This window comes from Quercus robur, chromosome 3, assembly GCF_932294415.1.
Source record: "Quercus robur chromosome 3, dhQueRobu3.1, whole genome shotgun sequence".
Classification (NCBI taxonomy): domain Eukaryota; kingdom Viridiplantae; phylum Streptophyta; class Magnoliopsida; order Fagales; family Fagaceae; genus Quercus; species Quercus robur.
Window position 1 is genome coordinate 59,016,523 of NC_065536.1, and position 27,831 is coordinate 59,044,353.

The following is a 27,831-nucleotide window of genomic DNA, read 5'->3' on the forward strand; positions in this document are numbered from 1 at the left end:
CCTAGTAGCTACATCTAGCTTGTTATAGGTGTTGGCCGGCACATTGAATGCTGACAGGGTGTATGTAGGGATATTTGGGCGACTGGTTTGATAAGAGTGGCTCTACCAGCCCATGAAAGGCAACGGCTTCTCCAATTTGCCAGTTTGGCTTCCAATTTATGCTCCAAGAATTTAAAATCTCTCGATGGTGATCTTGTGGGGAACATAGGGGCTCCTAGATAAATGGCATCTTTTTTCAGCTTCCTCATTCCAAATTGATGCTTAATTGCTCTTCTATTTTCGGCCAATGTGTGCTTAGAGAAGAAAATACCTGATTTGGCTCTATTAATGCTCTGCCCATACTAATCATAGTATTTTTACAAAAAATTGGAGAGAGTTCTAACATCATGCCTTGTCGCTTTTGAGAAAAGGACAATGTTGTTGGCGTACATAACGTGGGTTAAGGTTGGACTTCTAATACTCACTTTAGCTCCATTGATGTTGCCCTTCATCAGCTCTCTATCAAGCATTCTTGAGAGTACTTCTTGGCCTAAAATGAAAAGGTATGAAGAAAGGGGGTCACCTTGCCTTAACCCTCTCCGTGGCACAAAATGATTTGATTTTCCCCCATTCACAAGAACTTCAAAAGAGACTAAAGATAAACATGCCATGATCCATCCAATAAAAGTGCTGCTAAGCCCCAAATTTAAAAGCACCACTTGAATAAACTTCCAATTGACTCTATCATACACCTTTTGGAGATCTAACTTGAGAGCCATGAACCCATTTTTAACTTTCCTAGATTTGAAACTATGAAGTAGCTCGTGAACTACCACCTGATTTTCCACAATCCATCTACCCAGGATGAACACTGATTGATATGGAGAAATAATCTTATGGAGCAATGGCTTTAGTTTAGCCACAATCAACTTGGATATGATCTTATACACAATGTTGCAAAGGTTTATAGGCTGGAAGTTGTTGATTGAGATTGGGTTAGGGGATTTTGGAATCAGAACTATGAGTGAGCCATTTGCATCCTTGGATAAGCATCCATTAGTGAAGAAAGATGTTATTGCACGCGTTACAATGTCTCCAACAATAGGCCAAAACTTCTTATAGAAAAAGGCAGGGAATCCGTTGTGATATTATATTGTTAAACACTTGGATAATATTATTTAATTTTTACTAAAAATTATTTTGATTTGATGGGATAAATTTAGTTGTAATTTTCAAGTATATTTTCATTAATGAAACATGTTTTATTAAAAAAAAAACTGTAATAGTTGTGAAACAAATTACCAAGAAGTAGAATTTTACGCGAGAAAATAGGGTTTTGTAGGGCCCAAAATGGAGTAAGAAAAAACTATACAAGACAGGGGCGAAGATCTCATCCTTCAACCCCGCCTCGCACTATTGCCATCCCTGTGGGGATGGGATTTTCAAGGAAATATATTATTACTCTAGAGAAAGCGGCACCTCTCGTTTACATGTATTGACAACATATGAAAAAGACTTGAATGTGTTTGGCAATAAAGAGTTTGAAAACAAGGTACCAAATTGTCTAATCAATTATTGGTGATTTCAACAAATACTCACCAATGAGGAAAAGTTCTCTTTTAACTAGGGTTCTATTATTGGGGCTGATTTGTTTCAACACCTCATTTTTGACTTGCAACTGTGTAATTTAAGAGCTGTGGGGCAGAGGTTCACTTGGATGAACAATAGAGAGGAGGAGGGGTTTGTGATGGAGAGGCTGGATAGAGCTTTTTCTACTGCTGATTGGGTTAATTCTTATCCACACTATTCCTTACATAACCTGCCAATAGTTGACTCTGATCATGGACCTATACTGCTGAACTTTGAGCAGCTTCTTCCTTTTAGGTACAGACCCTTTAGGTTTGAATTAATGTAGATAAATCATCCTAACTATAAGGATATGATTCTTCAAGCTTGGGGAATTCAAACTAAAAGGTTGGAAGTTCTCCTGAATAGGGAAGAAACAATGTGGGCACAAAAGACTAGGAGCAATTGGATTCTAAATGGAGATAGGAATACTAGATACTTCCAAACTGTAGTTAGACAAAGAAGAGCTAGGAGCAGAATTTTTCATATTAAGGATGAAGATGATTTACTATTGGAGGATCCACTAGAAATTGAACATAGATTGGTTAACCATTTTAAGTCTTCCTATGAGGATACAACTTTGCTTAGTGTTGATAGTATTCTGAGTGAACTACAATCTTAGGATATTCCTAAACTATCCCACCAGTAGTGCTTGGATATGAGTAGACCAGTCACCTCATGGGAGATTAAGGACACTATTTTCCAATTAGGTCCTCACAAAGCTCCTGGCCCTGATGGAATACCTGCTTTCTTTTATCAACAGTATTGTGAGGTTGTCAAAACCGATGTTGTCAACACCATTCAAGCCTTTTTTCATTCAAGGTCCCTTTTTAAGCCCCTTAATCACACTTTCCTCACCCTTATTCCCAAAACCCCCTTTCCTGATGAAGTAACACACTTTAGACCCATTAGTATTTGCAATGTGATATACAAGACCATCTCCAAAATCCTTGTTAATGGATTAAAGCCTTTCATGGACAGTCTTATTTCTCCCTTTCAGAATGCATTTATAAAAGGTAGGAGTATTTCTGACAATATTCTTATTGCTCATGAAATCATGGACATTCTTAGGAAGAAAAATGGTAGAAAAGGTAGCTTTGGAGTATTAAAAATTGAAATGAAAAAGGCTTATGATAGGGTAAGTTGGAATTTCCTTAGGGTTGTTTTGACTGCCATGAACTTTAGTCAACAATGGATTAATTAGCTGATGGAATGTGTGACTTCAGTACAAAACACTCTCTTTGTTAATGGCAGCAAGTCTAAATCCTTCAAGCCTTGTAAGAGGTTGAGACAGGGTGATCCTCTTTCTCCTTACCTCTTTCTCATGTGTGCAAATGTTTTGTCATTGTATTTACAAAAGGCTGAACATGACAAGCTAATCAATGGAATTAAAGTTGGTAGGAGTGGCTGTACTTTTACACATTTGTTGTTTGCTGATGACTCTTTGTTTTCTTCAAAAAAGACAATAAATTAGTAGCAAACTTAAAGAAAATTTTGGATTGGTACTATAAGATCTTTGAGCAGGACATTAATTTTGGGAAATCTAACCTTTATTGCTCTCCAAACATGCCTCTGTCTAAACAAGAAGATTTGGCCAGACAACTTCATGTTAATTTGGTTCAACATCCCAGCAAGTATCTTGGTATTAATTTTAAGCTTAGGGGAAATAGAGTGGCTGACTTCCAATTCCTAGTGGACAAGCTTCAATCCAAGCTTGAAGGATGGAAAGCAAATCTATTATCTCAAGCTGGGAGAACCACTTTAATAAATTATATACTTCAAACCCTCCCTCTCTATACCTTCTCTTGTTTTAAGGTTCTAGAAACAATTTGTAGGAGGATGGATTCTATAGTTAAGGCATTCTGTTGGGGTCATGCACCAAGGGTTAAGAAATTACATTCTCTTAAATGGAGTAAGATATGCTGTCCTAAGTCTTTCGAGGGGGGGGGGGTTTAGGTCTCAGAAGATTTAGTCTTTTGATTCAGGCTATGCTGGCTAAACAATATTGGAGATTATGCCATAATCCTAATTCCTTAATTGCAAGAACTTTCAAGGCAAAGTACTATCCTAGGGGATCCATCCATACCTGCTCTTCTGAACCACATCAATCTTGGGTTTGGAGGAACATCATTAAATTTGATAATCCTAAGCTTAAGGAAGGAAGATGGTGGGTGAATAAGGGTTTAGACATTCCTTTAAGGGATAATTAGTGGTTTCAGTGTAAACCTAATATGTTGAACATTCCCTTCGTAACTGATTGTTCTATAGCTGACCTAATTAATCAAGAGAATCACTCATGGAATGCAGATTTAGTGCGAACCTATTACCCTTTTCCTATCTGTGAGGAGATTATGAAAATTCCCCTGCCAAAAACTAATGTTAGAGGTGACAAACTATTGTGGAAGCACTCAAAGAGTAGGGCCTTTGAGGTCAAAACAACATATAGGCTTCTCCTTAAGGACTGCTTGGCTTCTTCTACTGATTGTCATAGAGTGAATCTGGTTGAAAGTAAAATTTGGGCATTGATTTTGAAGGTAAAGCTTCCATAGAAAATTTGTACCTTTATTTGGAAATTATTGCATGATTGCCTTCCAACTTTGCAGCTTTTAAAAATCAGGGGTATATCTGATGATGGGCTATGTCCAATGTGTGACTATGAGGAGGAATCAACTTCTCATTTTTTTTTATTGTGCCCTTTTGCTAGAGCTTGTTGGCATGGTTCATCTTTGGCTGTTCACACCTCTGATTTTAGTGACATATCAGTACAGCAATGGTTAATTAATTTGATTAATGCTTAACTGGAATGAAGAAGGATCTTTTAAATATATGCAGTCCATCTTTACCACATTGTGGACCATTTGGCTCCATAGGAATACGGTGGTACATGAAGGTAAACAGCCCAACCTCATGGAAGTAATCCTAACAGCCCAAACTTTGTCTTGCAGGTACAAGGAGGTCTTCTCCAGCCAACCTAGCCCCCTTATTAGAAGAAGCAGGCCAAACAATGAACCCAGCAATGTCACTAGACAGTGGCAACTCCTAATTAAAATTGCAGGGACTAGAAACCTGAGGCTCAATAGGAGTGCTTAGGCTTTTGAAGCTAAAGATCAGCAAGGAGTTATTAAATTCTATGGTGTTCATAGCAACAGCGCTAGTACAATTAAAAGAGCTATGTAGGAGGCTCTGATAGAAGCTGTCTTCACAGTCAGGAACCATGGTTTTCAACGGATCCTTATTTTGACCAACAGTAAAGACCTAATTCAGCTTGTTAGTAAGTCTAAGAAACCAACTTGGCATGAGAGGTCTCTCATTGCTGACCTGGATGTTTTGTACTTGGATTGACTGGTTTGTAAGCTATTAGAGGTTCCTAGGATTGTACTTGATTTTGTTTATAATGCTGCAGCTATGGCAGTTAGAATGCCAATACATAAAAGTTGGGTTGATCCAACTTCTTTTGTAAACTGATAACTTTATATCTTCCTTTTGTGTTATCAAAAAAAAAAAAAAAAAATTATTTGTGATGATGCTGTAAAATCACCAGTGAGTTACACGATCCTCGCACGCTTGAAATAGCGACCTGGAAGAAGAAAGAAGTGATCTAACAAAGGGCACCGGTGTGGTGCCGGCTAAATACCCTCCGAAGGTCAAGTTAGAACTATTCTCAACTCTAGAGTGCTAGAGAGGGGTAAATTATGCGTACCTTGATTTGTGAGGGTATTGGGGCTTTTATAGTAGTAGAAGGTTGGCCTCCCTTCCTTGATGTAGAAGTCTTTTCCTTATAGGAATCCTCTTGAGCAATCCAAAACGTGATGGATAAGACATTTCCTTGTAGAGAGGGTTTTGCATTAACGCGCATATCTTTCGGAGTTCTCCTTGCACTAGGATTCCGATTTCCTTTAGGATTCTACCGCAGTTAAGCGTGTGTAACAAGTATTTTAAGTTAGGGTTCCTGTTATGCCCTGGGCTTACCCATTCTCGGCCCATGGGCTAAGATTCGTCAAGCCCATCATGGTGAAGGTCTGTCAACCCAATTTTTACCCCTTCAGCTGCCCCCTTCACCCTATGGTCCGTCATGCTTGGATGGACAGACTAATAGGGTGATGGTTCAATATTCAATATTCTTTAAGTTTGACGATTTAGGGATCTTTGACAGTTAAAGGTTCTTTGACGGTTGAAGGTTCTTTGACGGTTGAAGGTTCTTTGATGATTGAAGGTTCTTTGACAGTTGAGGGTTCTTGGAGTAGACGGTTTTCCAGGAGGACGATAGGAACTGCGATAATTTGTTGACAGATTGTCAAGCATTTATGAGGTGCGACACGTGTCACGTTTTGATTGGATTTTGTCCCGGATCGAAGCGCGCTTCGTCTTCCGTGCATTTCACACACACACACACACATATATATATATATATATATATATTACACTTCTCCTCCCTCATTTCTCCACTTTTCAGCTAAAACATATTGTCAAAGCGCCATCGTCAACCTTGTCAAAGAGCTTTCCGTCGAATATCTGTACATGTCATCTATACAATCGTCGACCTTCAGTCACTTAGACTTGGTGAGTATTATTATCAATTTTACAAGTCTTTCATTTGTGCTTTTCATTTTGTTAGACTTTCATACACACCCGTCAACACTCCTAGATCTGTCAGTCTTAGGTTTTGTCATCACTTGTAGGTAATGTCTAGTGCGTCAAGTAATCAATCATTAGTTCGTGATGGGGCGGATTACGAGGAAGTATACCCGTCCGGTCATAAAGACCAAGAGAGTTCGGGCGAAGAGAAGAGTCTGTATGCCTCTTCCTCGTCCTCAATAAATGAGGATATGGAGATGGCTGAGCTAGAGGATATTTCTGATGACGACAAGGATCAACCATTGAGATTCGTCATTAGTGCTGATGGACTTAGGGAGTTCATCATGCTACCAGAGTGGACGGTGCATAAATTCGCATCCGTCATCAAGGAGAAACACTTCAGCACATTTAGGGCCATTTTTCAAATTCCAGACTACATTACAATCCGTCTACCCTACATATCAGAGAAATGTTATTATGAGGGGGTAGACAGTGTCGGAGTGTACAAGCAGATGCTGAAGGCGGGACTTAGGTTTCCTTTAAGTACCCTGCATAGAGAACTTCTAAAGTATTTGGGTCTGTTCGTCACCTAGATTTTCCCGAACGCCTGGAGGGTCTTCATTGCAATGGAGATTCTCTATGGTGCTATAACAGACGATGCCAGGAGGCTGATGGTGAGTGAATTTCTTCATTGCTACCGTCCAGACGAAATTGACAAGTCAAGGGGAATGTATAGTTTTGCCAGTAGGAGTCCATTGTTGAAGGTCATCTTTGAAACACCCGACTCAAATAGAGACTGGAAGAGTCGTTACTTCTTCTTAAAGGGCGACGGGTGGATGGGTCGTCCAAGGGAGACGGAATATATGCCCGTCGACACGACTTGAGGAGTGTTAGATCCATCTCGTATGCATCCATCCTAATTTGTAAACTCTTTTATATTCGCTTAGTTATTATGACTTCTCTTTTGACCATCCATTTTTTGCAGGTAGACGGCATCCTCAAGTTAGTGTCGAGGAGTTTGGTTTCCTTGAGAAGATTTTTCAAAAGACCAAGTCGGAGGAAAGGACTTGGGCGAAGTTGGTAAATCCAACACTATCCACTGGTATTGTGACGGTCCCGAACCCACTCCTGAAGTCGTCAGATATAACGAAAGAATTCACAGACGTAAGTCTGTCAACCTTTATTTTCCATAAATTGCTTCAACTCAGTTAATAACTTTTACCCGTCCTTCTTTGCAGAGATGGATGATGCTAAGAGGAGGGCGCTGATAAAATCACAGGCTGCCAAAAGAAAAGAGTCCGGCGAGGTTCCTAAAGGGACGACCACGTCGATAAAAAGAAAGCCTCCTTCTAAATCTGACTGTCCGCTTAAGCAGCAGAAGGTCTCTCTGGAACCCGTCGTAGGGTTGATGGCTGAGGGTGTGAAGACCGTCACCCCCATAAAGCATGGGTCAGACAAAGGTTTAATGAAGGCCCCGTCCACAAGTCAAGAGAAGCCTCCTCCTCTCCTTCGTGACGACTCCAAGTATGCCCTGGAGAAGCTTTCATCTATCATTTCGTCGGAGGACTACGAGGATTTGGGCAATCACTCGATGGAGGCAATGAGGGAGACGGGCCTCTTTGCTGTTGCACAGGTAATTTTTGTCTGTCAATTTTCGCTCATCCATTCCACTTAGTTTTTGTCTAACACCCTTAACTTGTTTGTTCCAGTCCCTTGTCATGATGAAGGGCCTAATGGATAGGTGCCTTAACCGTGAAGCAGCCCTGGAACATGTGCGAGCAAAGGCAAAGCAGACAGAGGACGAGCTGGGTCAACTCAGCAAGTGAAAGTCCACCATGGAGAAGAAATTTGAAATTTCTGAGCAGGTTAGGAAAGAGCTTGAGCAGAAGACGGATGAGGTAGGGAAGGCCTTGGAGGTCAAAGAAAAGGAGATCCAAGACTTGAAGGAAAAGCTCCGTCAGGCTAAGGAGGTGGCTGTCCGTCAATACCATGACTTCGACGCTTTATTGATCGAGTTGGGGGACTCATTCCTGCAAGGTTTTGATGACGCCCTCTGTCAAGTCAAGAAAGCCTACCCTGAACTAGATGTGTCCATGATAGTTGTTGAAGATCAAGGTCAGACGTCTGCTTTGCCCGTCGTCTCAGAGAACACAGACGACCTATTTGCTGAGGAAGCGGCTCAAGGCGACGGAGAGTCAGCTCCAGCAAAGAATGCCCAAGATGCCGACCCTAAAAAGTAGATGGCCATCCGTCCTATATTATTATTATTATTTTTTTTTTGAGAACAGTCCGTCCTTAATTTTGTGCATTAAACAATTACCCTTTGAGAGTTTTATCCGTCAATGTTTTATTTCACAATTTTTATGCCTGCTTTATTTATTATTTAAAAGTTGCATAAATATCCATCCTCTGAAGTAGTTCGGAGAACTGGCCATTTTTATGGACTTGCATAGTTTTAATTTTTGGACGAACCGTCCTTGTAGTTTATCCCGTCTTTTGTTATGGATTTTGAAATTTTCACCTGGTGAGGTGATCCGTGCAGTTGACGGGCTTGTATCCGTTTTATGTGCCAATCGTCACCCTCCCGGGACTACCCGTCGTAGTTTGTGGTTTTTTACCAGTCTATTTTTTGGGGTTAGTTTATAAATTTCTCCTATTTGTGGCCCGTCCATTTTATGGACTTGGCGATTATATCCACCTTAAGGGTGGTCCGTCTACTTTGTGGACTGTAAATATTCTCACCCTATGGGTGATCCGTCCACTTGTGGACTTTGTAAATACTCTCACCCTGTGGGTGATCCGTCCACTTTGTGGACTTTGTAAATACTTTCACCTTGTGGGTGATCCATCCACTTTGTGGACTTTGTAAATGTTCTCACCCTATGGGTGATCCGTCCACTTTGTGGGCTTTGTAAATGTTCTCACCCTATGGGTGATTCGTCCACTTTGTGAACTTTGTAAATATTCTCACCCTATGGGTGATCCGTCCACTTCGTGGACATTGTAAATATTCTCACCATTTGGGTGATCCGTCCACTTCGTGGACATTGTAAATATTCTCACCATGTGGGTGATCCGTCCACTTTGTGGACTTTGTAAATATTCTCACCCTGTGGGTGATCCGTCCACTTCGTGGACTTTGTAAATATTCTCACCCTGTGGGTGATCCGTCCATTTCGTGGACATTGTAAATATTCTCACCATGTGGGTGATCCGTCCACTTTGTGGACTTTGTAAATATTCTCACCCTATGGGTGATTCGTCCACTTTGTGGACTTTGTAAATATTCTCACCCTATGGGTGATCCATCCACTTTGTGGACTTTGTAAATACTTTCACCCTGTGAGTGATCCGTCCACTTTGTGGGTTTCGATAGTCATCTGCACCCACGGTTATCCGTCCTTTTTTTTTTTTTTTTGAGAATTTAAGTAGAAAAACATGGTTGTCTGAATAATTCCTCTTTAAAAAGAAAATGCGTTTGTAGGAAAAGTACCTGCCCCCTTGGGCTTAAAAGGCACAAAAAATTGTCGCAAAAATTATTAAAGGGAAACTAGTAATTGTAGCTAAAATTAAATAAACTGGGAAATTGGGGATAATCACTGTTTTTCATATTATCTCTACTGGTAGTATTTCTGTAGATGCTTCGTGTTCCATGGGTGTTGCAGCTTTTGTCCGTCCATCGTTTCGAGGTGGTAGGTGCCCTTCCTTTGCCATGACGCTATCCTATAGGGTCCTTCTCAGTTGGGGCCGAGCTTTCCTTGCGAAGGATCTCTAGCGGCACCCATTACTTTCCGTAGTACAAGATCACCGACCTTAAAGTCCCTATGCCTCACTTTGGTGTTGTAGTGTTTTTCCATGAGATTCTGATAACGCGCCAACCTCTGCTTTGCTGCCGCTCTGATTTCGTCCACTAGGTCGAGCTGGAGGCGCATGGCCTCTTCGTTCTTATCTTTGTCGTAACTCTCCACCCAGTAGCTCGTGAGCCCCCCCCCCCCCCCCCACTTCTGCAAGAATGACAGCTTCAGTTCCATATGCAAGTCAAAATGGTGTCGCTCCAGTGGGTGTTCTTGCCGTGGTCCGGTATGCCCATAGGACGCTCGGTAGTTTGTCCGGCCAGATATCCTTTGCCCCCTCAAGCCGGGTCTTGATTATCTTGAGCAAGGACCGGTTCGTGACTTCGACTTGCCCATTTGTCTGCGGGTGTGCGGGCAATGAGCAGTGATTCTTGATCCCTAGCTTCGAGCAGAAGTCTCTGAACGCGCTGTTGTCGAATTGCTTACCGTTGTCAGAGACCAGCACTCTGGGTATCCGGTACCTGCATATGATATTCCTCCAGACAAAACTTCGGATGTTCTTCTCTGTGATGGTGGCTAAGGCTTCCGCTTCTACCCATTTAGTGAAGTAGTCTATGCCAACAACCAAGAATTTTAGCTACCTGATCGCCGTCGGGAATGGGCCCATGATATCAAGTCCCCATTGTGCGAACGGCCAGGGTACTGTCATAGGGGTCAGTTCTTCAGACGGTTGTCTGATGAAATTACTGAACCTTTGGCACTTGTCGCAAGACTTGACATAAGCTTTCACGTCCTTCAGCATTGTAGGCCAGTAGTATCCTACTCGGATCAACTTGTGTACTAATGATCGCGCGCCTAAGTGGTTTCCACAAATACCCTCGTGTACTTCTCTTATTACGTAATTTGCTTCCTCGTAGCCTAAACACCTCAGGTACGGTTGAGAGAAACCTCTTTTATATAAGACGTCTTTCACTAGCACAAACCGTGATGCCTGGACCTTCAACTTTCTGGCGGCACCTTTCTTGTCCGGTAACATGCCGGTTTTTAGGTAGGATATCAATGGCGTAGTCCAATTGCATTTAGAGTCTACTTCCTACATACTTATTCCATCATCGATAAGTGAGGAGAGTTGAATGAATGATAATACTTGTTCGGGGACAAGCATAAACTTGGCTGATGCAGCTTTTGCTAGATGGTCGGCACATTCGTTTTCTTCCCTTGGGATTTGGACGAATTTGATTTCGAGGTCGCCCATTCGATATTTTACTTCTTCTAGATACCTTTTCATTCTATCATTCTTGCACTCATAGTCCCCATTGATCTGACTCGTCACCACCTGTGAGTCGTAGTGTACGACTATGTTTTCTACACCTGCAGCCTTTGCGAGGTCTAGCCCTGCCACCAAAGCTTCATATTCTGCTTCGTTGTTGGTTGCGGGGAAATCCAGTCGGATCATACATTGGATCTTATCTCCCTCTGGGGTTTGGATCACTATGCCGACTCGTTTATTCGAAGATCCGTCTGTATAGATATTCCACTGTCTTTTCTCCCCCACCACATGGCCGGCTCCGAGAGCGAATTCGGCGATGAAGTCAGCTACTACCTGCCCTTTTATGGCCGTCTGCAGGCGGTATTGGATGTCAAACTCACTCAGCTCTACTACCCACAAAGCCATTCTTCCTGCTGCTTCTGGGCTACTCATGGCTTTTCTCAATGGCTTGTCCGTTAAGACAACGATGGTATGCACTTGGAAGTATGGCTTAAGTCTTCGCGCCGCGATTATCAACGTGAAAGCCAACTTCTCCATCTGAGGGTACCTCTCTTCTGCCCTTCGGAGTGCTGGCTAGTAAAGTAGACCAGTTTCTGGGATCCATCCTCCTCTTGTACCAAAGCTGCGCTTACAGCAGCTTGTGAAACAACTAAATATAAGTTAAGCTCTTCTCTTGGCATGGATGGATTGAGCAACGGTGGAGATGACAGATATGTCTTTAAGTCGATGAATGTCGTCTGGCATTCATCCGTCCACTCGAATGATTTCCTTAGAGTGCGAAAGAAGGGTAGACACCTGTCCGTCACTCTTGAGACGAACTTGTTTAGGGCTGCAATCTTTCCGTTCAAACTTTGGACCTCCTTAACCATCCTTGGTGGCTCTAACTCCATTATGGCCCGCATTTTCTCTGGGTTGACCTTTATTCCTCGTTGGGACACCATGAAGCCCAAGAATTTCCCGGCAGTCACTCCGAACGCGCATTTGTTTGGATTCAGCTTCATGTTAAATGATCGGAGTGTGTCAAACGTCTCCTTGAGGTCGTCTAGGTGATCAACTTCATGCAGGCTTTTTACCAACATTTCGTCAACATAAACCTGTACGTTTCTGCCAATCTGGTGTGCAAACATCTTGTTCATTAGCCTTTGATATATTGCCCCAGCATTTTTAAGTCTGAAAGGCATCACCTTGTAGCAGAATAATCCCTGGCTTGTAATGAAGGAGGTCTTCTCTTGATCAAATTCGTCCATCCTGATTTGGTTGTAGCCCGAGAAAGCGTCCATAAAACTTAGGAGCTGGTGCCTTGCAATCGAATCTACCAAGGTATCTATCCGTGGGAACGGGTAGCTGTCTTTAGGGCAAGCTTTGTTGAGGTCCGTGAAATCTACGCACATCCTCCAATTTCCGTTGGCCTTTTTAACCATGACAACGTTTGCCAACCAGTCGGGGTAATATACTTCCCGGAAGAAACCTACCTCTAGTAACTTTCGAACTTCCTCAACTATGGCCTTGTCCCGCTCCTAGGCAAAAACTCGTTTCTTTTGTCGAATTGGAGGGAATGAGGGCGACACATTTAACTTGTGGACCATGACTGACGAGTAGATTCCTGGCATGTCTTCATGACTCTAGGCGAACACGTCTTGGTTATCTCTGAGGAAAGTTGTGAGCGTTTGGCGCACCGGCCAACTAGCTAGTGTGCCAATTTTAGTTGTCCGTTTTGGTCGTGTGTCATCAAGTCTCACCTTTTCTAGCTCTTCAACCGGCTCTGCTAGTGCCCGTTGCTCTCCTATACACATCGTTTGCTGTTGATCCTCCATTTCCAACATGGCAATATAGCATTCCCGTGCTGCTATTTGATTTCCTCGCAGTTCTCCTACCCCATACTCCATCGGGAATTTAATCATCAAGTGGTATGTTGAAGTCACCGCCTTCCAGGAGTTTAAAGTGGGCTGTCCGAGAATGGCATTGTAGGCGGACGAGCAGTGGACTACGAGAAACGTTACATCCTTGGTGATCTGCTGAGGATAGTCACCTGCCATCACAGATAGTGTTATTGCACCCAAAGGGAACACCTTCGTTCCCCCAAATCCCACGAATGGGGCATTCGTTGGGGTTAACCGTTCCCTGTCAATTTGCATTTGTTGGAATGCCGGGTAGTATAGGATGTCCATTGAGTTGCCGTTGTCGACGAGGACCCGATGCATATTATAATCCCCTATTTGTAAGCTAACCACAAATGCGTCGTCATGAGGATGGTGAAGTCTCCGAGCATCATCCTCTGAAAACCCGATAACGGGGTTATCTATTCGCGACATCTTAGGCACGGATCCTGTAAGTTGGACGCTATGGACCATTTTGAGGTAGGTTTTGCGGGCTTTTTTGGAAGATCCAGCTGCGGTTGTGCCTCCTACGATCATTCTTATGTCCCCTATAGGCGGTCTAGGGCACTCGTTCTCCCGTTGTGGGGCCTATTCTTGGGGCGGATCGGTTCTTTCCTTGCTGACGAACCTCTATAGCTTCCCTTGTCTAATAAGGGCCTCAATCTGCTGTTTCAGATCGTAGCAGTTAGCTGTGTCGTGCCCGTGGTCACGGTGAAAGCGACAATACTTGTCCCTTGGCCTCTTGTTGGGATCTCCCTTCAGTTTACCGGGGAATGTCAGTGCTCCTTCATCTTTAATCTGCATCAAGACTTGATCTATCGAGGCGGTTAATGGGGTGAAGTTGGTGAACTTTCCAGTGGGGGGTCTGGGGCGCCTTTCATCTCGTTAATCTCCGGTTCTAGCAACCTTTCGCCCCCTATCCTGTCGTGTGTCCTCCTGTCTCTCCCTTTTCCTGGGCTTCTCCTTGCGGGCTAGCAATGCGTTCATGTATTTGGTGGCTCTGTAGAGTACGTCTGACATAGTCCTTAGGTCATTCCTGTATAAAGAAAACAAGAACTTACCCTTCCGCAACCCGTTAGTGAATGCAGCTACGAGTATCTTATCGTCCGCTTCGTCAATTGAAAGGGCCAACTTGTTGAAATGAGTTATGTAGGACCGCAGCGTCTCGTCTTCTCGCTGCTTGAAGCTCATAAGCATGCGGTGGATCTTTTGTACCTATGTCCCCTAATGAAGTGCGAGGTGAACTAGGCACTCAACTCCTTGAAAGTATTGATGGAACTCGGTGTCAACCTACTGAACCAAACCCTCGCAGGGCCTTTTAGCGTCGTCGAGAATGTCCTACACATGATCTCGTCCGGTACCCCTTGAAGGTGCTTTAGGATCTTGAAAGTCTTTAGATGATCGAGGGGATCCTTGACCCCGTTGTAATTTTCAATCTGGGGCATGCGGAATTTCTGTGGCAGGGGGAATGAGTTGACGGAGGTAGTGAACAGCGAGTCAGTTCTGTTTACAAGGTCATCAAGATCATTGGACACTCGTCCTTTGAGGGCATTCATCATGACCTCCATCTGTTCCTTCATCGCCTACATCTCTGCGATAATAGGTGGAGGGGCCAAATCCATGAGAGATGGAAGGCTCATGTTTTGCCGCTCTGGTCTGCTTGGGGCGTTGTTGCCCTCTGGCTTCTCTTGGTCCCTCCGTTCAGCACTGGTACCTTCTTGGTTTTCCTCTTAAACGTTATGTCCTGCGTCCCTTTGGCGTAGTTGCTCCTCCAGATCATGGTTCTATTTTGTGAGTCGTTCTACTACTGCCATGAGAGTCTGGACCTGCCTCTCTAATGCAGTAGATCTTGGCAGCTCGTCTCCTTGAACGTTGTTGGTGGTAGCCATCAAGCGAGTGAGTACCATGCAACTCTTATATTCGAGAAGCGATAGTCTAGCTAAACTCTTCCATTATTACCATAGACGGCACTAACTGATGATGCCGTAAAATCACCAGTGAGCTACACGATCCTTGCACGCTTGAAATAGCGACCTGCAAGAAGAAAGAAGTGATCTAACAGAGGGCACCGGTATGGTGCCGACCAAATACCTTCCGAAGGTCAAATTAGAACTATTCTCAACTCTAGAGTGCTAGAGAGGGGTAAATTATGCGTACCTTGATTTGTGAGGGTATTGGAGCTTTTATAGTAGTAGAAGGTTGGCCTCCCTTCCTTGATGTAGAAGTCTTTTCCTTATAGGAATCCTCTTGAGCAATCCAAAACGTGATGGACAAGACATTTCCTTGTAGAGAGGGTTTTGCATTAACATGCGTATCTTCGGAGTTCTCCTTGCACTAGGATTCCGATTTCCTTTGGGATTCTACCGCAGTTAAGCGTGCGTAACAAGTATTTTAAGTTAGGGTTCCTGCTATGCCCTGGGCTTACCCATTCTCAGCCCATGGGCTAAGATTCGTCAAGCCCATCATGGTGAAGGTCCGTCAACCCAATTTTTACCCCTTCAATTTGAGTTTATAGTAATAATAATAATACTAAATCAAAAGTTGTGGTGGGGATGTTTATAAGAAAAAAAATGACAAAATGTAAAAGGATCTATTGAGGTATTGGTCAATTTCATAACTGTTCTTTTACCTCTCTCTCTCTCTCTCTCTCTCTCTCTCTCTCTCTCTCTCTCTCTCTCTCTCTCTCTCTCTCTCTCTCTCTCTCTCTCTCTCTATATATATATATATAAATTGTTCCTTTAATATATTTAAATTTGTTATTTTTTATTATACTTAATTTAATAGTTACACTGAGGATTGACCCTGAGCTTTAAAAAATTATAAAATTATTCATTCTATCTCTGTTTTGTTAATTTTGGTTGACTAAAAAATTAAATGAAATTAAAAATTAGTTTTAAATTTTAAAAATCATTTATGAATAAACCTTAATAAATTTTTTTATTATATGTATTTTTTTAAAATTAATATTTTTTTTCCATTCCCATTAAAAAAAAAAAAAAGCTAAAAAATAACATAAGAAAACTCTTAATAATTTAATTTGTGGGCCACAAAGAAATCTTGGCAATGATTCACACATGAGAATGAGTTATTTGGAATTAATGCACATAAAAGTTAAAATCCCACGTGAAGAAAAGATAAAAAGAGTTTTAATTTTTTATTTTTATAGAAGAAAAGATAATATAACATGTATGAGAGATGCTACGTCTACAATATTTTTACAACAAATCATGGGTGGTTAGTTGTTATTGGTTCAAATTTAAAACTAACACCAAGATTATTTTTTTGCCCCAACAAAAACAACCAGTAACAACTTGCCACTTAGGATTTGTTGTAAAAATGTTGTAGAAATGTTGTAGACATAGCATTTCTCAACATGTATTCAAACTCCATTATATTAATGTAAGCTGTTAAGCATGTGCTTTTTATATCCATTGGCTTCATTTTTCCTTACGAAAAGATTGTTGTTACTTTTCTCAAAAAAAAAAAAAAAAAAAAAAAGATTGTTGTTACTAAAAGTTAAGATCGTGTCCTTTTGTAATTTCTTTTCATTTTTGTAGTACCTAGGGACTGATTGAAATTCATTGTTTGTTTTCATTTATTTTTTCTAAAACATATTGGATTGTCATGTGCCAGTTTGTTTTAAATTGGCTCTATGTGATTGGCAATGATATATCATCCTTTTAAAACTTTCAATCATTCAATGATATATCCTCCTTCAATATTTTTGGCTTCCCTACTCTCTCTCTTTTTTTTTTTTTTTTCTTTTTTTTTTTAATTTAATATTTTTTAAAGAAACTTGATTTAGCTATATTGATGACAACATTGTGGGTTATTTATATAATCCGTTTTAACTTAAGATCTAACTCGCATGTGGGTTCTACTTAGTTCAACTAGTAATGTCTCTAATGGTTGAATAAAAGATCTGGAGTTCAATTTCTGTTTACACCAAAAATTGATTGGTATTTTAGTCTAATGATAAAGATCTATTATCAAGAGCGGATGCCATAGGTTGAAACTCTCTATTAAAAAAAAAGATTTAACTCACGCCTTTATAGTTTATATGTTTACTATAATTCTTTAGTTCTTTCACAATATATATAATTTTGTGTGGGAATCTAATGATAACATAAGAAAGGTTGTTAGGTAAATTTCTTCATACCTCTCTCAAACCCCACCCACCTTCCCAAAAAATTTTTGTTAAGTAAATCAATTAAACATTATGATTAGCGTTTGAGAATGTTGTGAATTGAAATTGTAAAATGGATTGTGGACATTTTGATTTGTTGGCTTGTGGCATTATAAAATGGAAAATTTACGTGCATTTTGAATTCCTTTGTGTTGTGTTTGGGAAGTTGGATTTGGATTTTAAATTAATAAATTTGAAATCAAGGGATTTCAAATCCATTGATTTTGGAAGTTATTTCAAATCCAAGCATTTTAAAGGTTTAAAATCCTGGGTGAATTTGTCAAATCTAAATCCTTGACCGTTTTTAAACTTCTCAAACAAGTTATTTGGATTTTAATCACCCAAATCCAAATTCAAATGCCCAAATCATGTTATCCAAACGCACCATTGAAGTATGTGAAATGGCTGAGTGTGATATATCACAGTTTGCTTAGACTGTTGTTGATTGAAAAAGAATATTACAAAGTTCTGGCTTATGCAACTTTTTAGTAAGTAATCTAAAGTTGAATAGTGTGTTTACTAGATTGTGGGAAAGAGCAATTATCATCATTTTAGGACAAGAAATTCTCTTGCTTTAGAAGCATCTTTTTTGCATGTCATCTCTTTTTAGACATTACAGTTAGTTTAATAATAAGCTTTTCCATTCTTGTTCATCTTGGATTTTTGGATGTCATAATTTCAGAAACTACAAGTTGTGACTTTTGAAACTTTCTTTAGATTACTAATAAGATTGTATTTGAATATTTATGCTTTGTACTAATGGAAGGTATATTATCTTTAGAATCTAAATGCACATACTTAATTGTGGAAAGAACGCTGAGAATTTCTATCAATTGTGAGTATGAGACTTTGCTACTATCTTTGAAGAACTTGTCAATGCATATTTGTGAGCCATTTACAGTCAAGTAAAGAATATTCACCTAAAATGGATGTGATCTGGTACCCCACAATATGCAGTTGGATTTGATCCAACTTTACTAAGATTAGATTGGATTAGAAATTTCAAAAGAAGGAAGATTAGAGTTTGCTAACTTGTACAGTGTACCATCTCAATCTATATCATTATTTCCCATTGGGTAGATCACTAATGGATAAAAAGAGAGACTAAAAATCTATAAACACAAAAGTATAATAATTTATGTGAGAATTATAGTTAAGTGATTAAATTCATTATTTCTCTATAGTTTAAGTTTTTTAGAGAATAGTTAATTTAACATGGTATCAGAATAGGAAATTTTAAGTTCGATCTCTATCACGAGTTTGAATCCATACATAAAAGGGAGTATTAAAAACTTAAAATTATAATAAAGTAATTAAATTCACCATTTCTTAATCGTTTAAGTTTTTGGGAGAATTTTTAATTTAGCAGCCAATCATAAAAATGGCATGTCTTTCACACTTTAGTTCTTCAAAGTCCACCGATTTTCTTGCCAACATGGTATCCACCAAACTCACCGTTACACATATTTCATAGATGAGTGATGACTGCTAATTATTGTGTTGTATCTTCTAAATGATTGTTTTTCACATACTTGTTATGTCCTAGTCATTGTTTTTTTACTTTTATATAATCTGGTGTAGCCTTTTGGTTAATATTACTATTAAGTTGTAAATAACAATTTATTTTCATTTTTAATTTTACTTATTAGAATTAATTAGTGCACACGTAAAATGTGTTTTCCTCTAATTATTTTTTTGGCTATAAATCTCCTAACTTGCTTCTCATTCGGCATTCAAGCTTTCAAAATTGTTGTCCCATTGTCTTTTTGTGAGAATGGCTAGCAGTTCCTTGCAGCAACAAATTGCCTCCATGAGGCAATCCTTCTTTGATGAGGTTTTTCTCTTCTTAAGTTCTTTGCTAAAGATACATTGTAGTTGTTTTAACTTTGAACTTTATTTCCAAAATCTCATTACCATATGATATTTTGCATGGTATTTATGCAACAATTTTACGCATCCTTTTTACCTTTTTGTTTTCGATATACTTGTTTGCTTTGAATGTTTAAAACTGATCATTCGTGGAAATTATTTGATAAATATTTGAATAAAAAAAAGATAAAATGAGTAGCTAAATAAAACTTAAAGAATTTATGGTGGAAATGTAAACTGTTCTAAGGAAAAAAATATCAATATTTTTCATGAAATTTTCAATCGGAAATTTTAAATTTAATGCTATATTAACCAATATGCTTACATATTCAAAAGCATTATGAAATTGTCCACATAAAAAAATAAAAAATAAAACTTTTTTTTTTATTATGCAAAAATGTGGTCTGAATGAGATTGTGAGCAATGTTTTGCAGGGAATCATTAACCGTGACAGGTTCATCCAATTGGAGAATATGCCCAATTCGGATTTTGTTAACATTGCTATTAAGGCATATTTCAAAGATTCACCGAAAGCTATCAATGACATTGAAAATGCACTGTGAGTGGCGTATGTAACATGAAATTGCATGCATGAGATATATTTCCATTTAATTTAACCACATTAATTCGTTATTATTTTTTTCTGAGCAAATTTTGTAAAAAAATTTAATAAACAATAATATAACAACAACAATGACAGTGATATTGTTGCCTTCAAGCTCTAAACTCATTCACTATGATCAGATTAGTTTAAATAATATTAGTCTATATTTGTTTATATATATAGGGAGGCCAATCCCCTCAATGTCACGGAGTTGGATAGGTGTCTTCAAATTTTCAAAGACGGCAGCGACTGGTATGGTATTTTCCTATTTTCTTAGTCTTGTATTAATGTTGGAGTATATGGATCAAAAATGAAAAAGTGGTTAACTTTTTTTTTTTTTTACAATTTTTTTAATATCAAAAAAATTTCTAAAATGAATAATTAATATATATCTTAAGGATATATATTAACCAGACCCTATAAAAAAATATAATCCAAATACCCCTTTCCCCCAAAAAAGTAATTAGACTTTTATGGTTTTATTTTTTTACACTAAATACAATATCTATTTTGTTATTATTTGCAGCATTGGTGCTAGCAAGGTGATTACTGAAATCAATAAAATAAAGTTTTGTTGCTATGATAACGACATGGAAAGGTAAGGTTTATACTTACCCAGCTACTTGAATCCTTTTCCTCATGCCGTAATAAGTTGGAGTATTAAATATAAATTTATATGTTTATCTTTTTTATATCATCTATTATTTTAATCTAAAAGTTAATAATTAATTAGCATATTTCAGTCCATTTTAAAAAGAAAAAAAATCAAATAATTTTAAAAATCTATATATTGTATAAACTATACTTTGTTAGAAAATAATCACATTATTTTAAGAAGAGTTTGAAACTAATATTTACAAGTCTCATCTATTATTTTCATTTTTCATTTAACAAAAAAACAAATCGTCAATTTTTCCTGTTCATGCGGATATGCAACTAGTTATTATAATTGCTTAGTGTTGTATGCAATTATTGACTTGTCAATAACTATGAGCAGGAGTAGGGTTGCACTTGCTATGATGCAACTAGAGTATATCACTTTGAAGAGCAAATTGGAAGCCTATTTGGAGGTCTCTCTCTCAATTAATTGTCTTGCTTAAGGTCAAGATAAATGAGTGACATGTTGATTTGTTTTCTGTTTATTCTACAGTTGCTTCGACAAGCTGCACCTGCATCTACACCTATATTTCTGTCTAATACTAATCCTCCAGGTCAAGGATCGGCTAATGGGAATGACTAGTATTTGGGGATTATTTCATTCACCATTTCAATAGTAATACTAATATAAATAAAGTCTAGGCATTTTGCCTTTGTTAATAGAATAATAATGAATAAAAAAAATATAGGTATTCTTACCTATGGCATGAGTATGTCGCTTTATATTTCTTGTTTCTCTAGAACTAATTTGTCTGTGTGTGATCAATGCATACTGGTTCCTTCACCAAGTCTGATTGTAATAAAGGTTGCCTATGTTTTAGGAAACCCTTTTATCTTGCTTTTATATTTAAACTCACTCCATATATGGTTATTAACTCTCTCTCTCTCTCTCTCTCTCTCTCTCTCTTAGACCGTTACACATAAGGGGCCATAAGCCCATATTCTTTAACACATGCCTTCAAGGCAAATTGGCGATATCACATGATCTTGTTCTCTTTTTTAATATAATTAACAAGGTCAGGGATTTCTATCACTAAACGGTTTACAGTGTGTATATTAGTGGTCCAGTCAAATGCGCCTTAATGTGGGACAAGCTATGCCAAAGCTCATAAATTGACTCCAAAAAATGAAAAAGGCCTAGAACCACATAAGGGCCACATCAACCTTACTTGTCTATAAAACCTAGTGCATGCTTTGAGTATGTGGGTAGGTTTCCAATATGTAACACTTGAATCGGGGCCATGCACTCAAAACCATTCACGTTGTGCAAAATACATGAAATTCAAGCTCTAGTTTTCAATCCTTTTGACAAGAGCAAGCCTTTTAGCTCAAAAGTCACTTTTTGGTATTTTTATTAGAGACATTCAGAGTTCAAATTATAATTTTCATGCATAGAAAAACTGAATATTAATATATGACTGACAAAATTGTTTGTTTCCAGTGTTTTGGAGAAAAGCTTTAGTATCTTTTTTGTGTTTTTGATACATAAACTAAAGCCTCCCAATCAATATGAGTCTCGAAGACGATTAGAATACAAGAGCTCTAGGCATTATGTTATATACTTATTACAAGAAGCTATTGCATTGCTAAGCAGTTAATGAAAAATCCCCAACAAACCACGTTACTGAAATCTTAATTCAAAATAATAACCTTCATAGTTTCTGTAAACCATGTAACAAATTTCGGAACCACAAAAATTAACAGTGAGCAAACCTTAACTAAAGGGCCACAAAACCCAAACTTAACCAAGCAAAAGCATACGACTCCTAATTTATTGCACACTACGGTAATTACAATTTGGGCAGGGGTGGCTGAAGCGACCCAAACCCAAATTACCCACTCAGTGCAATAAGACTCAAACATACCCAATTAACGTAAGTATTCACTTCTTTGTATATAAAAAATAAAAAATAAAAAAAGCATAAGTATTAATTGATTCCAACCTGTCTCCATAGATTCCAAATTCGCTAAATTTAAGTAGTTTCTAAGATCTCATGATACATCTTGGGGTCACATTATTAGAGAAATCTTTCCTGTAATAACTTAGTGTGTGTGGGACAAGAGACTGCATACACTCGAAAAAATGGTTAAATACTCAATTTGTAAATAAAAAATAATAAAAATTCTGCTAGCTTTAAGTGTTTTTTAAATCTATAAGAATGGGCTTGTTGGGTTATATGGGGCTTTCATTGTAGACCAATTAGACATCAACTAAAGCTCATTGGGCTATAAACATAATATTGGGCACTCATCAAGCCCTATTTCTTAGCCCAAGCTCAAGAAACCCACTGGCTAAAACCCCAAAGCTTCCCAAAAGCCCAAGCACCACCAAAATAAAGAAACAATACGTCATTTATTTTTAGATTCCTTTTTTCTTTTTCTTTTTTCCTATTAAGTCTTTTTAGATTTCTTTTATCAAAACACTTTGCAAAGAGTTGATGACTGTAACTTTGCAAGGATCAACAATGTTTGTTACAGTTTATCATCGATCTATACCAGTATGTAAAAAAATATACTTAAAAGAATGACAAAAGAAATAATAAGTAATACTCACATAGGAACAAGAACCTGAATTTGGCTTTGAAACTTAGTCTGTCAAGCAACCAATTGTTGGCTCTCTTAAAATATATAAATATTGATCCGTTTGGTTGCATGAATAATTTATATTGGGTAGATCTATATATAAAGCACCACTTTTATTAGACCTTTTGGTTTGACTTCTAAATAGATTTGGATAGTGTAAAGGAGAGGGAAAGAATGAACAACTTAATAATGCGTAATGAAATAAAAAGAAAGGAATCAAATGATCTATTTCTTTCTTTGGATGTTAAATGTAAAGGAAGAAAGAGAGAGACTTTAATGTCATCTTTCTTCTTTTCTTTTTTCTTTTTTCTTTTTTCTTTTAATAAGTCTTTTTAGATTTCTTTTATGTTAACACTTTGCAAGGATCAACAATGTTTGTTACAGTTTCATCAACTATACCATTATGTTAAAAAAAATGACAAAAGAAATAGTAAGTAATACTAACGTAAGAACAAGAACAAGAACTCAGCTTCAAAACTTCATTGGTCAAGCTACCAATTGTTGGTTTTCTTAAAATATATAAATACCAATCCGTTTGGTTGCATGAATAATTTATGTTGGGTAAATATATATTTAAAGCACCACTTTTGTCAAACCTTTTCTTTTGAGTTCTAAATAGATTTGGAATGTGTAAAGGAATAAGAAGGAATGAACAACTTAACGCGTAATGAAATAAAAAGAAAGGAATTTGATGATCTCTTTCTTTCTTTAGATGTTAAATGTAAAGGAAGAGAGAGAGAGAGAGAGAGAGTTTTATGTCATCTTTCTTTTTCTTTTTCTTTTTCTTTTTTCTTTATCTATACTTTTGTTCTAATTTTGACTTAATTAATAAGTAGTGTACTATATATTTGCCCACTAGCAATACAAAATGAGTGATTAAAAGGGTAGTGGATTTTACTGCAGATACAATATATGTCAGATATATATCCAATAAATGTTATTAATTGTTAATTTGGACATAGTTACATGATAAATTGACAAATCAAATTTTTTTTTTTAAAGATATTTCTTAATTATGTTGTTAATGTGTTATATATAGAATCATTGTTATGCTAATATGTAAAACTTTTATAATGAAATTTGTTGTATCTTTAACATTTTTTACACAATTAAGGGTAGAAATGGAACAAATTTAACAATTCCATTCCTTTTGCTATTATAAACTCCAAAATAAAGAATCAATATTTCATTTCTTTCTATTTTCCTTTGATCCAAACACTATATAAAGAGTTGATGGTTGTAAGCCTGACTTTTTAAGGTCATTTCATTTCTCCCCCCCCCCCCCCCCAACTTTCTCTTATTCTTTTGATAAACCAAGTAACATTTATTATATATACAAAGTAAATATAAGTATTTAACAAAATCAAACTACATTTACAAGAAAGACGTAAATAAATTAAAGAAAGAAAATCATAAACCATAAGATAAACAAATAAAAATGAAAAATGGAAGAACTGAAAAAGTATTTTACACCTTCAAAATAAGAACATTGTGCTCAGGTGTGGGACACAATCACACAAACACAATATGCATAATTCCACCTCAGCTCCTTTATTTGATTCAAAGAAGCCAAAGATGTCTATATAACGTTACTGAAATCTGCTTTATGAGTAAACTTTCTAGGCATTATATTTTATACTTATTACAAGAAGCTGCTGCATTGCTAAGTAGTTAATGAAAAAATCCCCAACAAACCATATTACTGAAATCTTAATTCAAGCTAATAATAAGCTGCATAGTTTTTGTAAACCATGTAACAAAATTTCGAACACAAAAGTAAACAGAGATTAAACCTTAACTGAAGGGCCATAGAACCCAAAACCTGACCAAGCAAAAGCATTTGGCTCTTGATTTATTGCAAACTACAGTAATTAAATTAAACCCCACACATTCAAGTAAGGTGGCCAAGCGACCCAGACCCAATTATCCACCTAGTGAAATAAGATTCAAACCCACTCAATTAGACCTAATTAATATAAGTATTAACCTAGCCCAACTTGGTAAAGTCTCTGATGGTTGAATAAGAGATCTGGGATTCAATTTCTACCTACACCAAAAACTGATTGATGTCTTGGTCTGACGATAAAGAGTTATCATCAGGAGCAGACGCCATTCGATCAGTCCTATAGATTCCAAATCTGTTAAATTTAAGTAGTTAATATATATATATATATATATGGGTTAAGTGTTTTTTAAATCTGTAGGAATGGACTTGTTGGGTTATATGGGGCTTCCATTGTGGACCAATTAGACCCCCACCCAAAAAAAAAAGCTTCCCAAAAACCCAAGCATCACCAACAAACAACCGTAGACATACACTGAAAATTTCCACAGCTCAACAATTGAACCACTTCGTTTATTATTACAGAGCTTTTTTCATTCAAAGTGTTCTCTCAGGTATGTAAGTAATGCATCTCTCTTTCCAAGCCTTTACATTTATTTATTTTTCCATTGTGAATTTTGGATTTCTATCAGATATTTTGTGGGTTCCAATCTTTGGTTTTAACTTTTAAGAGTCAGCTATGTTCTGTTCATGAGCTTCAACCTCTTCAAACTTCACTTGGGCTTGATGATTTATAGTGAAGAGTTTAAAATTTAGTTAATTTAGTGACTAAGTATTGTGCTGGATAGCTTCAAATTTGACTATTCAAGCTAATGGTTCGAGGTTATGGAACCAGTGATCCCTCCATTGTGGTATAACAAAAAAGCTTAAAATTTTGTAGTTTTGGACATTAATGTATGTAAGTTACATTTTTTATCTTATAAAATTATCACAAGATATAGTCTTTATGCAAAATAATCTTGGTGGTACAGTGAACCTCTCTAAACTAATTACAAACTACCTTGTGGTTTGACCTATCACAATTTAGTCCGTAAACTTTCAATTATTACATTTGACTTCATAAAGTTGGATTACAATGAAATCATTAAGGTTTCGTCCAAATTAGCATATTTTTCCTTTTTTTTTGGACATACAAATTAGTAATCACCCCTTGAGATTTGACCCAATGACAATTTAGTCCCAAAACTTTTTTCAATTGTTACATTTGTATTCTTTTTCGCATTTCACTTCTAATAATGCGGCACGAGCTACTTTGAAAAAATAATAATAACAGCAAGCAATACTCACGTAGGAATAAGAAGTTGGATTTGGCTCTAAAACTTCATTGGTCAAGCTGCCAATTGTTGGCTCTCTTAAAATATATAACCACCGATCTATTTGGTTGCATGAATGATTTATGTTGGGTAAATATATATTTAAAGTACCAATTTCGTCAAACCTTTTCTTTTGATTTCTAATTAGAGTTTGGATAGTGTAAAGGAGTGGGAAGGAATGAGCAACTTATTAACACGTAAAAAGAAAGGAATTAGATGATCTCTTTCTTTCTTTAGATGTTAAATGTAAAGAGAGAGAGAGAGGAACTTTAACAATTCCATTCATTTTGCTATTATATCCTCCAAAATAAAGAAACAATATGTGATTTCTTTCTATATTCTTTCATCCAAACACTATACAAAGAATTGATGGCTGTGAGCATGTGACTTTACAAGGGTCAACAACGCCCTTTACAATTTCATCAAATTATGACCATACCATTACGTCAAAGATTTATTAAAAACATTACAAAAGAAATAGTAAAGAAAGCATGTCAAACTTTTTCCATATAATGATGAACACCAATATGAGATGACAAATTTATATTTGAGAAAGGCAAAAGCAAGGAATCCTTCTTTAATTTGAAAACATAAATAATAAAGGAACAACTAGAATAAAACACTTGTTTTACTTGATTAATTGAGACAAAGTTTTTTTTCCTTATTTTTATTCATTATTATTTTCTTAAACTCTGAACATGGAGATTATCTTAAGCCTTTTTATTCCAATCAGTTCCGTTTTAATATAATATTTTTTTCCCCTCTAAACTTCCAAACAATTTTAGAGGAAGAAAAGAGAGAAAAAGATAATTATGGTAGGGTCTTAGGCTTGTGAGCAGGTTCCTTACTTTTCTTAGCCCAAGCTCAAGAAACCAACTCACTAAAACCACCCAAAGCTTCCCGGCCAAAAGCCCAAGCACCACTAAAATAAAGAAACAATATGTCATTTATTTTTAGATTCCTTTTTTTTTTCTTTTCTTTTTTCTTTTTCTAATAAGTCTTTTTAGATTTCTTTTATCCAAACACTTTGCAAAAAGTTGATGACTGTAACTTTGCAAGGATCAACAATGTTTGTTATAGCTTATCGTCGATCTATACCAGTATGTAAAAATATTTACGTAAAAAATTGACAAAAGAAATAGTAAGTAGTACTCACATGGGAATAAGAACTTGAATTTGGCTTTGAAACTTAGTCGGTCAACCAACCAATTGTTGGCTCTCTTAAAATATATAAACATTGATCCGTTTGGTTGCATGAATAATTTATGTTGGGTAGATCTATATATAAAGCACCACTTTTATTAGACCTTTTTGTTTGACTTCTAAATAGATTTGGATAGTGCAAAGGAGTGGGAAGGAACGAATAACTTAATAACGCGTAATAAAATAAAAAGAAAGGAATCAAATGATCTCTTTCTTTCTTTGGATGTTAAATGTAAAGGAAGAGAGAGAGAGAGAGTTTAATGCCATCTTTCTTCTTTCTTTTTTTCTTTATTCATGCTTTAGTTTCACTTTTGACTTAATTAATAAGTAGTGTACTATATATTTGCTCACTAGCAGTACAAAATGAGTGATTAAAGGGATAGTGAATTTTACTACATATACAATATATGTCAAGTACATATCCAATAAATATTAATTATTGTTAATCAGGA

General features: G+C 37.2%; 2 protein-coding genes across 2 annotated transcripts; one reads left to right on the plus strand and one right to left on the minus strand.

Annotated features, from left to right (window-relative positions):
* Positions 1-13,751: 13,751 nt before the first annotated feature.
* LOC126719861 (uncharacterized) lies at positions 13,752-14,701 on the minus strand. The gene is made up of 3 exons (XM_050422369.1): positions 14,426-14,701; positions 14,028-14,336; positions 13,752-13,919 (listed from the first exon to the last, which is right to left on the minus strand). Exons 1-3 carry the CDS (start codon positions 14,699-14,701, stop codon positions 13,752-13,754), a joined length of 753 nt encoding a protein of 250 aa, XP_050278326.1.
* Positions 14,702-19,081: 4,380 nt separating this feature from the next.
* Positions 19,082-21,020, plus strand: LOC126719862 (pseudo histidine-containing phosphotransfer protein 5-like). The gene is made up of 5 exons (XM_050422370.1): positions 19,082-19,141; positions 19,611-19,735; positions 20,307-20,378; positions 20,778-20,850; positions 20,931-21,020. Exons 1-5 carry the CDS (start codon positions 19,082-19,084, stop codon positions 21,018-21,020), a joined length of 420 nt encoding a protein of 139 aa, XP_050278327.1.
* Positions 21,021-27,831: the final 6,811 nt, after the last annotated feature.